This window comes from Actinia tenebrosa, unplaced genomic scaffold (genome assembly GCF_029948245.1).
Source record: "Actinia tenebrosa isolate PJP-AT-01 unplaced genomic scaffold, QUT_ActTen_1.0 PGA_scaffold16__25_contigs__length_10494907, whole genome shotgun sequence".
Taxonomy (NCBI): domain Eukaryota; kingdom Metazoa; phylum Cnidaria; class Anthozoa; order Actiniaria; family Actiniidae; genus Actinia; species Actinia tenebrosa.
The window spans coordinates 1,174,270-1,185,955 of record NW_028292576.1 but is presented as its reverse complement, the minus strand read 5'-3'; the positions used below and the strand labels follow the sequence as shown (position 1 = coordinate 1,185,955).

Genomic DNA, 11,686 nt, shown 5'->3' with positions numbered 1-11,686 from the left:
TTTATCCAGCCAACCAGATTTGATCCAGCTGATGCCTTCTTGAGACATGAAAACAAAACCTGTCACACTTGGAAACATAGTAGTTGAGGAGTAATTTTTACCGAAAGCCAGATGAAAAGTGGTATGTTTTTTTAAAATACCATATCAAAATAATGTAATCTCATCGTATATACCAGAATGAAGCGAATGTAAACGTTAGTTAAGCATATTTTTTGACAAATTTGACCATAATCAAACGAAATATTGAGTCAGATATGCTAATAAGGTTATACCAAGTAACGTAGCACTTATGTTTGGATTAGATGAAGAATACAGCCATCAGAGTGTTCACTTCTCGTTGAAGGTTTATCGAGTATTAAACAATGGCTGGATGGCTAACGTAGAATGTCAGCTTCTCATAATAGTGCTTGGGCTTCTCCAAGGCTCTCAGATCAAGAAAACAATGAATATGATGACTCAGAACCGGCTAAATCGCTCTCATCCAGCAAGAAACAAAGACATAAATACAAGATCAAAAGACTGCGACATCCTACCGATTCTTTCCTTTTACTAAAGTTCTTTCAATTTCTCATTGCCTTTGTGATGAATGCGGTTCTCTTTGCTATTTTTGTGTGCCTTTGCTTGACTGTTCTACCGGTTGGTCTTTTCGTTCGCAAGCTAGTGGTATCTTGCTGCGTTCGGTTTAACAGCCGGAATGGAAAGTTAAAAGAAGCAAGTTCTTGTGATGCCCTGTGGTTGATTCCAACATCTTATGTAAACACTAGCCAAATGTCCAGCATTTTTTTTCTCATGGAAGGTGACATTTCAATCGAAAACATTCAAGAGTTTATCAGCGATAAATGGCTTTACTACTGCAGTATTCTCAAAAGACATCGTTTTCCTAAATTAAGGAAATTCGCCTTGAGTGTGTGTTCGGGATTCGCATGGAAGCAGATTGAGAATTTCCGTGTTGAAAATCTAGTTTGTCTATCACAAACTCGTGAATTAGAATTAATACTGGACGAAGAAGTCGATCTGTTAGAAGACTCCCCACATGTAGAACAAATCAACTCTCATTCTGACCGCAATGACTTGTGGAAAGTCAGTTTATTCCCTAAGTTTCTCAACTCCAACGATACTGGTGTATTGTTCCAAATGCACCCGAGCGTGAGCGATATTTTTCCTTTTTCAAGGCTGGTATTTGAAACTCTAGGCTACAAAACTGTATATTTGAAAGATCGATGCTTCCTAATGCAAAGACTGTGTTTGTATTTGTGCACTGCTTTTGTAGGACCTTCAATTATCCTACGCCGTTTGTTGTGTTCGCGCGCGAACACTGTGCTGGACAAGAATAATAATATTGCACAAGGGTCGTGTGGCTACAAAAAAGTATTATGGAGCGACGCCATCGACATGAAATGCGTCAAAAAGATCAAAGACATCACAAGGACTAAAGGTAAGACAACTTATTTTAAAGAATACAGTTTTAAGAATTTTAAATCGATCATCATTGACGTACAGTCATGTTTGTGTTTAATGGCGGTTCATTTGTCATGTGTTTGTCAACTAACGATTCTCATCATGCATGCATCAACACCCGAGGGTTAATAAAAATTTTAAAATCATATAATATCAAAAAAAATCAGGGATAAGATGACACGGAAATAATAAAGTCTCAGTGTTTTGTATAGTCGCTTTTTTCGCCGAGATCTTGAATGACACTTTGAAACTGAAATTATTCAGGCTCGTGAACAGGCTTTTTTTTATTCGAAATATAAGCATATTAGTCATGATATATATTTATATATATAGGGTAATTTCTTGGTATTCTACGCCAAGGCTATCAGGAACAAGATTATCATTTCCAGTAACTCACTTACGTGTGCACATGGTTTTATATGTATTATAAATTATAATATATCTGTGTTATTTTAAAAAACTACAACACTTAAATGTATACCGTGTGCAGGTGGGCACGTGTAATATTTAATTTTGACTTAACAAAATGTAGCTGATTTTTGAATAACAATCAACTCAAATTGTTTACCACACTTTTCATAGAATAATGAGCTGCATGCAATGGTGACTATTTCAAATTACTGAAAACTTTTACTTTAGAATGAAAAAAGTTCCATATCAGCAATAAAAATAAAGCATCATTTGCACATGGCTCTTTCCTGTACTTATAAAACATACCGGGAGCCTAAGCCTAGGTCCTAGAGTATTTTTACTTATATAAACATGAAAATGAAAAATTCTCAAGTAAAGTACATTAAGATATTCAGGTAAATTATTTAACTAGCTTATTCTTGTTCTCAGGTTTTCCTCCCACGAAATCTAATCTTAATTAGATTTGACATTTGAATTAGTTACATATGTGACTTTTATCAGCCTAAAGGTTGTTTGGATAAAATTTAAGGTTGAATTTGAATGGCATAAATATACCATCAATTCTAAAAAGGTTGTCGAAGCCAAAGGCACTAGCCAATTAAGGTGATAATAGGTCATTCCAAGATCTAAGAATAGCTGGAATGACTTCTTATTCTTGTCAAAAACATGCAGCTTAGTGTTGAGATATTCAGTGTTGTTTGTAGTTTGCCTATCTTCTTTAACTCTGACAATATTTTTTTCATATAAAAATAAGTGTAGATTGAACAGTTCAGCTATAAAATCCAGCTGTTATTTCATAATAGAAGAAACAGCTGACTAAATAAAATTAAATAAAAATTTTTTCAAATGAAATTTTTTTTCGAAAAATACATTTTAAGTCCACATTTGAAGTCCACATTTAGGTTTACTTTAATGAATTTGCCAGATAATTGCAATTATAGTATAAAGGAAATGAAAAGCTAAATATTAATTAAGATTCAGTGAGGGAGGAACATATCTTTTGTCTTACTTAATGGACACTTCTCTCCTGAACAATAAGTTATTGATTGTAAATATTCATACTGACAATGTAAGGCTTAGATCTTAAAACTATCTATAGAAAGAAAGTGGAGGAAAATTAAGTATACATTAGACATTTCCCCCCTGTAGGCCTAAGTGCCAAAGGAATGAGTTATCTTGACATATAAAAGTCTTAGTTAAAAATGCTGATCTCAAATCTTAAGCTCTTGTGGCATGCATAACAATAATGTGCTTTACAATAATTCTGTGACCTGCCGACTCCAGACGGCAGGGGTTTTGGCTTCTGTCAATACAACTTACAATGAGCTGAGTTTATTCCGATCACAAAAAACTGATGAAGAAATTTCTGTGCCTTGAAGCCATTTTCACGTGCTGTTCGATGGCTATGAAGTGCCAATAGTTCTTTTTGATCATGATGTAACCCCGAAGTTCAAGCATGAATCGAAACAAATAAAAATATATTTATTGAAAGACATAATTTTCTTGAACATCTTATTATTTTGATGGTACATTTACTATTGGAGTCAAAATACCTTGTCCATTTATAGGTGTGGAAACAGTTGTCTCTGATTGATTTGTCATGGATTGATTATAATTTTGTTATAGCTCATGCAGATTGGAATGAGCTCGGCCCATCGTAACTTTGATTGACGAATGCCAAAATGCCAGACCTAGTATGTCACAGAATTATGAAAAGCGCTGTATCATATATATAAGTATATTTTAACAAAACCATCGATGTACGACTAGCTAATATAACCTAGTAAAAATACATTTAGATTGCCTCATTTAAAAAAAACATGAAGTATAAGCTGTTTTACAGTTATCATGTAATACAGGAAATCCATCTTACATTTTTTTTAAATAATATATATTCATTGTGCATTCAAGGGAGACTGCCAGCAGGGAACAAACATTTTAGTCATCGAAGATAATTTAAGTTTTAATTATAACAGCTAGAAACATACCAGAATTTTTATGGATTGTTAATTTAAAATTAATGAATATATTAATAGTGTTGCTTTTGCTGGTTGTGATGGTGATAATAATTTGATAATCCTTTAGGAAGTGGATGAACAAATTCAGAATGTTTAGTGATTTCCAATTTGGCCTGGCACATTTGTATTCACTCTACCACTTAATAAGAAGCTGGAGGAACTACAGAAGTTAATGAAGAAATAAAAACGTGTGTGTGTGTTGCTTGCAGTCATGTTATTACGTCATTTAACTTCAAACATTATTTATAATTGAAAGAAGGTAACAATCCCATCTATTAGTCATTTATATGAAGAGCAGTCTAGCTGTAATAATGTATTGTGGTGTAGTAGTGTCCTTACCATAGGATGAACATCATGACAAAAACTGAATGTTGAAATATTTAATGGTTAAATAGATTATATTCAGTACACATGTGAACTATATACTACGGTATTGCATCAGGGTATCTTGACCAGGGTATCTTGACCAGGGTATCTTGACCAGGGTTCATATTGGGAGCTGGGGCTAAAAGAGCTGTAACTAAAGAAAAAAAAACAGAAGGAAAAAAACAAGAAAGCCATTGAAGCTTACTCATGTCTTCTGCAGTTACTGTTAATGAACAAAAAAAAGGTTGGAAACAAAAAAAAATGACAGAAAAGCAATGTTTATACAGAGGAGCTTCGGTGAAGTAGTGGCAAGAGTGTTTGCATCTCAGTAATGAGACCAGGGTTCAATTCCTGCGCGATGTTGCATGTAAGCATAGTTCTTTATTGGTTCTCTCCTGTGCTTTGAGGGTTTTTCTCTGGGTTCTCTTTTTTCTTTTTTCTTTTTATTCCTCCATAAAAATCAACTTCTAATTTTCAGTTGAAATCCAGTGGGAAAATTGCCACTCGGTAAAACCACTCTTGATTCCCACTTATTTATTTATTCTTATTTATGTAGCAGGCAGCTTCCATAGAACCCAGGGTAAAATATTGCATGCATTTAGCAAAACAACTACATCACTTTCCCCAGTCCATCCACAATTATGTTATAATATGCATGGTCGTAAAAATATTTTTTTCTTTTAAATAATATATAATGATCAGTTATATTAAATATTTGCTGTCGGCCACTTCAAATCAAGAATTTTTCTGTGACTTAATATTATCAAATTCACTTGTTATATCCTGCCATTCACTTGCCTCCCACATTTCAATCATCCCTGCCAACTGACATGATACGAACTAGATGGTCATTGAAGGAATAAAATGAACTCTTTACACAATAGTCATAAACGTCTTTTCATCACATTGAATAATGAAAGAGAGAGACCCAAAGCTCCAGCTCTTCCTTAAAAATATTATATATACTCGACCCATTATCATGAGCTTTAAGAAAATTTTGAAATTTTGAAGCTAACAGTCCTATATCCTTAAAAAAAAATATTTATGGCTAATATTTTTTCTTACTGTACCAGCTTTTAGTATTAACTATCTGACTCAGACACGCAATTAAATTTTGTGTAAATAGAATTGGGAATTGAGCTTTTTTATGTAAATATTGAGTCGCGCAACTTGATGTGTGTAAATAAAGTAAATTTAGTACCGAAAAAAAGATAAACAAAAGAATAAGAGGAAGAAAATCTAGAGATTGAATGATTTTGAGATAGAAGTCAAATAGATGGAGGTTTTTTTGCAGTTTTTCGTTCATTTGATATGATTAACAGTTGCTTCATAGACCCATTGATAATAAAGTAAAACCTTAACATATGAAAAAGAAAAGCAACAAATAACAAGATTAAAAGGCTATAATAATGAATTTGAATAGCATTTTTTAAATTATTTATACAGATTTATACAGGAAAAAAAAAATACTCAGTTTGATTCCTAACATTTTATCAAATAGTCGGCAGCAGGGATGTAAATGATGGCTAATACTAATACTAATACATCCATTAGAAGTAACTTACGATGATAAGTGGACTATAAGGGTTACCCTTGAGGCACTTTAGTACTTACGTAATAATATGGGCAAGAAGGCGAATACGAATATAATAAAAAATACCAGAATTCGTTCGTGCCAAAATCTCGGACTGAAGCAGGTAGTTACTTTAGTCTTTAGTAAAAGAAAAGGAAAGATGATGTGCTATTTTTGAAAAATAAGATAAAAAATAAAATAAACAAATGTATATAAGATGGTTGTCATGGCGCTTGAAGCTGCCGTGCATTTCATACGCTCCCGAACCAAAACTGTTGATGATGAATGAGATAAAATGGTTTTCCTGGTTTAACTTTGATTGGAACGGCAATGAGTAGGTTATTTGTTTGATTGTTTGATGGGTGAGGAGGCGACAATCGGTAGCAGGTCAATTTGGATAGGAATCAGCAAAGACGTAAGGATTAGATATCTTTCGATAAGAAATACTTGACGCAAATGGCCGAGATTGTATTCTGTTTTAAAGCAAAACTTGCTGTACATTTAAATGTTCACGGTTCTTCCTCCTCCTCTTTTTTATTTTTTATTTCATTTTTATTTTTTTATGATGTGAGTTCCAACATTCAATTAGTTACCAGTAAGGTTAATTGTATGACACAATGAGGCCTGGAACGCTCCATTTTCGTATCACCAAAAACGCATCGTTAATTTTGTGAATATTTTACACTAACGATCAATAACACATCACCATCTGCGCACTCCAATAATAGTTAAGACGTGCCCGTGTGAGTAACATCAGTGTTTTCAAGAGCTTCCTTTTTCTTCTGTTTTCAAATGTTTCCACTCAGAAGAGCGTTTTCAAATGCATGCATTTTCGATCGTTTTAGTGTGGAAAAAGGCCAAAACGTAAAGAAATACAAAACACAACAGTTTGGACTGGTTGTCGGATGTCATTTTATTTGACTACCCGCTAAGCTATATCCAGTGTCTTCACTGACAGCCCTTCTTTTTCTTTCTTTTTACGAGATTAGAAGTTTCAGTCTTTATCAGTAGAAATTGAAAATGGCATGCTGAAGGAAATGTCAGTTATTAGTGCCAAGAACATAACCTGTCTTGGTGACAACGTTTTTCCTTACTTTTTTGCTTAGAAATTGTGATGTCACGTCTATAACGAAACCCATAACGAAGCTGCGTCAATTTTATTATTTTTAAACATTTCACATTATATTATAAGTTTTAATTGGGATGTATGTGTTACCCATGACGTCATCTGTATCAAGTGGAGTAGAAGAGTGGAATATGATCCCAAATGAAGTGGTGTGTGTGTTTTATGGACGTCTGAGTCCTTTAGAATTGAAGTACGAAAATTGTACAAATTTTCATAATTACGGGATACAGACAACAGGCATCTTAGGCTTCCGCCAGTCAAATGGCCAACGGGGAGAGCGATAGTATATTTTAGATCCCTTGGCCGGCCGTTCTTGTCTCGAAGTAATTATGAGAATCAAAACTAGACATGCTAATTTTTGATAAGGGCATAGATTTGAAAAAAAACGTCTTGGAAGTAATCAAATAATATTCAGTCATCAGATCGGACAGCATGTTGCAAATTGTTATGCCCTGTAATTGTTACTATATTAATGAGGAGATCTAGACGGGGACTTGACTGGAGAAACGTTCTCGTACTACGTAGAAACACCTGCCAACCTCAACTAATCTCGTATTGTGTCCAGTTTTCTTACTCTCTGCTTGTTCTCGTTCAATTGATTCCTAATTTTACTTTGTAGTGAATGTTATCCTGATGTCATGTCTGGCTGGTGCTCTTCGCTCATACCTCCATAGATGTGGTGTTGTCAACCCAGATGATGTCCGTGTCAGTTTGCAGGACGATATTAGACCACAGCACGGTAAACTACGGCTTGAAAACTGCTTTTCCAGTATTTTTGTCAATCTTCCGTCTGGAACAGAAGGTATGTCTAGTATAATTCTGGCATGCATTAGATATGGGGTGACCTATTAGTAGGGCTAACTCATGTTATTCACTAGCTTGGTAAAAGACTTGTTTCTACAGCTTCAATGACAGTGATAACGAAACAAAAATGCTTTACTTTTTTGTTTTTCGGGCTTGAAATGCAACAATATGCAAAATGCAACAAAGCTTTCGGCAATCCAGCACTCTCGCATGGCTTAGACACAGCACTAACGTTTTTCACTGCGAGCAGCAATGTCTCACTATTCATCCCAGAGCCTTATCATTTAATCCTTCAGTTCAGCAAAACAAGAATGATTTTGCATCGGCTAATTAGTCATCTCATTAATATCTTCTGTTCTCCTCAGGGGCCGTTCCACGTCTTTGGGATACGAGAAGAAGAATGGAGGAGTTCTCAGGTATTATCGAAAACTTTTCATTCAATAGTTTTCTACGATTTTGTCTGGTTATTTTTCCGTTATCTTTCGTCCGACGCATTATCGATTATCTTCTGGGGAAAGCTTCTTGTTCGGTGACTTTTCTCAATGGTCCTAATACACCTCTGTACTTCAATGGAAAAATGGCTAAATTTATGACATTTTGGACGCCAAAACCAAATGGAAGTGGAATTGCTTTATCTCTAGCTACCCACGCAAACCAGTTACGATTAGGTGCCGTAGTGCACCAGAGACAGCAATGTGATCCAATTTTTCTTTTGACTGCATTTCAAAAGGAAGTTGAGAACCTCTCTAAACATTTATCACAAAGAACTTTGCCGTCCCATCTGAGATGGCGAGCCAAACAGCAGCTGCAAATGGAAGACAGAGAAGACCGAAATAGGAACACGAGTGAACCAGCTGTTTAAACCTAATTTCTTTCCCAGTCAGGCGATATTATTCTTTTTCATTTGTTTCTTTATAGCATGACTTATTATAAGGTCCTGTATTCAAGTGAAATTTGTATAGAAAATCGCATGACCTCGAGTACAATTCGTAAATAATAGGTACAAGTGATTTTTTGAAAATTCTCGTAATTCAAGAACTTTACAAACATACAAGTGCTAAAAAATACAATTTAAAATAATTACTAGAGTGCTCACACTAATATAAATCCGTGAAACAAATACTAATTTTTAGCACTTAATAGTGATAATTAAACAATACAAAACAAAGGATTCTGCATGAAATAGTACTAATTAGTGCTATTTAATGTTCACGGTTTTAGTGCGTGCACTCTAATTGTACAAACGTAGTGCGATTCTTCGTTTATAGCACACTCATCAAAATATTCGAATCATAGGCATTTAGCTGTATCTTTGGCCATTTATTCTTAGATAAGAAAATCTGATTAAGGAAAATTGAAATACTTAAAAAACTATGGAGTAGTTAATGATTAATTTTACTCCTCTTATCCAATCGGAATCGAGGAATTTTGTTGAGTGTACTACTATTTCTAAAATTTATGTACAAATGAGATTGAGAGACAATTCCATGATTCCACTTGTCATGGTGCATCCAACTTCTCGGCATTATATGAATCCTTCTAGGGCTCCCATCGTGAAAAGAAGTTGTTTGTGTACCGTAAACTGTGTTATAAGTTAAAGTAAAAGTGCGCTGCCTTGTAAACCTTTGTTTATGCTTCAAGTCACTGGAACGACTTTTGTTTATGAAACAGGAGGAGTGGTGTAATACCTTCGTATTTTGGTATCTCGCCTCCACAGTTCCTCTCCTCACGTATCCGACAGCACGCACTCGTGGTTCCATAAATAAAAGCAATCTTTTTTCTCGCTGGTCTACTATACCAACTACATCCAGCTGATCTGAAATAATGACGTAGAAATTACATTTCTGCAAAACTGAGGTTCATGAAGCCGAATAAATTGAATAAAAACATGCCCGCCATTAAAATTCAAATATAAAAGGCAATAATTTTTGTGTCATTGTTATTAACGACATTTTTTCCATTTGGTGACCTGGAAATCCTTAATTTTAAGAGGAAAAATACTCCAGTTTTACAGATTTTCTCGATTTTGATTGGCTAACATATTTTTTTCAGATCAGCTGGATACTCTGTTTATTTACCATGTAATATTACGTTGTATATATTATATAGAGGCTTTACACCATCACATGATGGCAGCCATGACAGTAGGCACAACAATAGAGTCGTTTTCCCCTGGGAAACTGAAATCTTTCTCATGTAAATAAAATTAGACCAAATCAAATTATTCCTTCCTCTTGTCATGGCTGCCATCACGTGATGGTGCAAAACCTTTATAAACGACAAAACTGTGACATACTTATCAGAGGGAGGGGTATGATGCATCACAGGAGGTAATCCTGACCAATATCATGTTACTAAGCAACAGACCATACAACGGCAGATCTAGGATCCAGAAAAGGGCTTGCATTATTGTTATAAATTTTAAAGAGTGAGAGAAGTGATCTACCATCACCGTCAATATACGTGATCTCGCGATTTATTAATTGACCGTCTGTTGAAAAATAATCCTGGATCTGCCCAGGTTATGATATTGTACAATCAGCTTTTGTATTTATCGTGTATATAATTCGTATCTTATGTATATAGTATAAGAATGTACATTGAAAATGAAACCGCTGGCGATTTCTGAATGCATGCGTTGAGAAACACAGAATAGTTAGGGGATATAGGCGGCGGTAATGTTTATAGCATGTGAATTTTGCAAACTATTTCAAAAATAGGTTTCGGTTACTACTTTATTGGACTGTCCAATAAATGTCTAGTTGGCTATATAAATTACAAATATCCAAAACAAATTTTGCCAATCGCACATTTAGTTATTTCCTGTCCCTTTTCTTTTTTAACAGAAATACATGTATTGTATATAATCAGAATGCGTTTAGATCAGATCGATATTGCATATATATTTATAGATATCAGTAGCTTTCTTTGTACTGGGATTAAATCTGATTTCAACAATCCTCATATTTTGTCGTATTCTTTTGTTTTATCTTTCGAAATTTGCTATTTTTCGTTATGTCTTGTTTTAAGGAGCTCAAAATGGTTTTGCTTGCATGTGCTTGGTCTTTGTGGCCATGGTATTATGACAACAATGCGATATGTTGGTTATGTTGTTAGACAAATTCATAACTTATGAAAATAATTGATAGATAGCTAGTTTATTATCCTACAGATGGTTATGGGCTATCGATATCAGATGGTTATTTGATTGTCAATAATATTTACCATTCTTATAGCCACAACTTAAACCAACACTACCTGTTTTAATCAAAACCTAGCCCAACGTAGTGATCTTAACTTACCACAAAATGTAATTAGGAAATCAGGTTTAGCTATGGACGAACCTAGACAGGCCGAGCCTAAGGCTTTAACTGTTGTGTAGTTGAACAGGAAAGCATGGACATAAGTTAGGACGAACGGCCTAATAAGGAAATCCTCCTAAAACCACACCTACTAAGCGAACATCTTTCTAGTCAGCTTCACTGCACCTTAAGCTCGTAGCAAACCTCTCGTATTTGTAAAGTTAACTAGTCTCCTAAAGGACAAGTCGAACAAAGAGAGGTATTCCAGGCGATCCCGGAGCTATTTCAGCCCAATTCTAACAATGTTCGTAAATGCTAAGAAGAAGAAAAATAAAATTAAGGAAGTAGGGATTGTCCTAAAACAATTACAACAAACTTTATTGATTTTTGAGAATTCCCTATTATAATTTCTTAAATATTTTTTCGTTCAAGTCAGAGATTAAATCGTGAAGTTAGAATATTTATACCAATTTTAGCCTTTTTTTCACCATGTGATTTTTTTAAATGAAAGCTATGGTTGTCACGGCAACGTGTCACGTCATATTTTTATTTTCATTCTTTCATATACATTCTTTGGTCTTCTGGGTCAACTTAACCATATGAAATTTTTGATGGTCATTTTTGTTAC

At 34.5% G+C, this 11,686-nt stretch overlaps 1 protein-coding gene across 1 annotated transcript; it reads left to right on the top strand.

The window, feature by feature from the left end:
• The first annotated feature begins 63 nt into the window (after nt 1-63).
• On the top strand, nt 64-9,539 carry LOC116293865 (uncharacterized). Its single transcript, XM_089031286.1, has 3 exons — nt 64-1,435; nt 7,572-7,754; nt 8,122-9,539. The coding sequence occupies exons 1-3, from the start codon at nt 385-387 to the stop codon at nt 8,616-8,618; spliced, it is 1,731 nt and encodes a 576-aa protein (XP_088887412.1). The 5' UTR covers nt 64-384; the 3' UTR covers nt 8,619-9,539.
• The last annotated feature ends 2,147 nt before the right edge of the window (nt 9,540-11,686 follow it).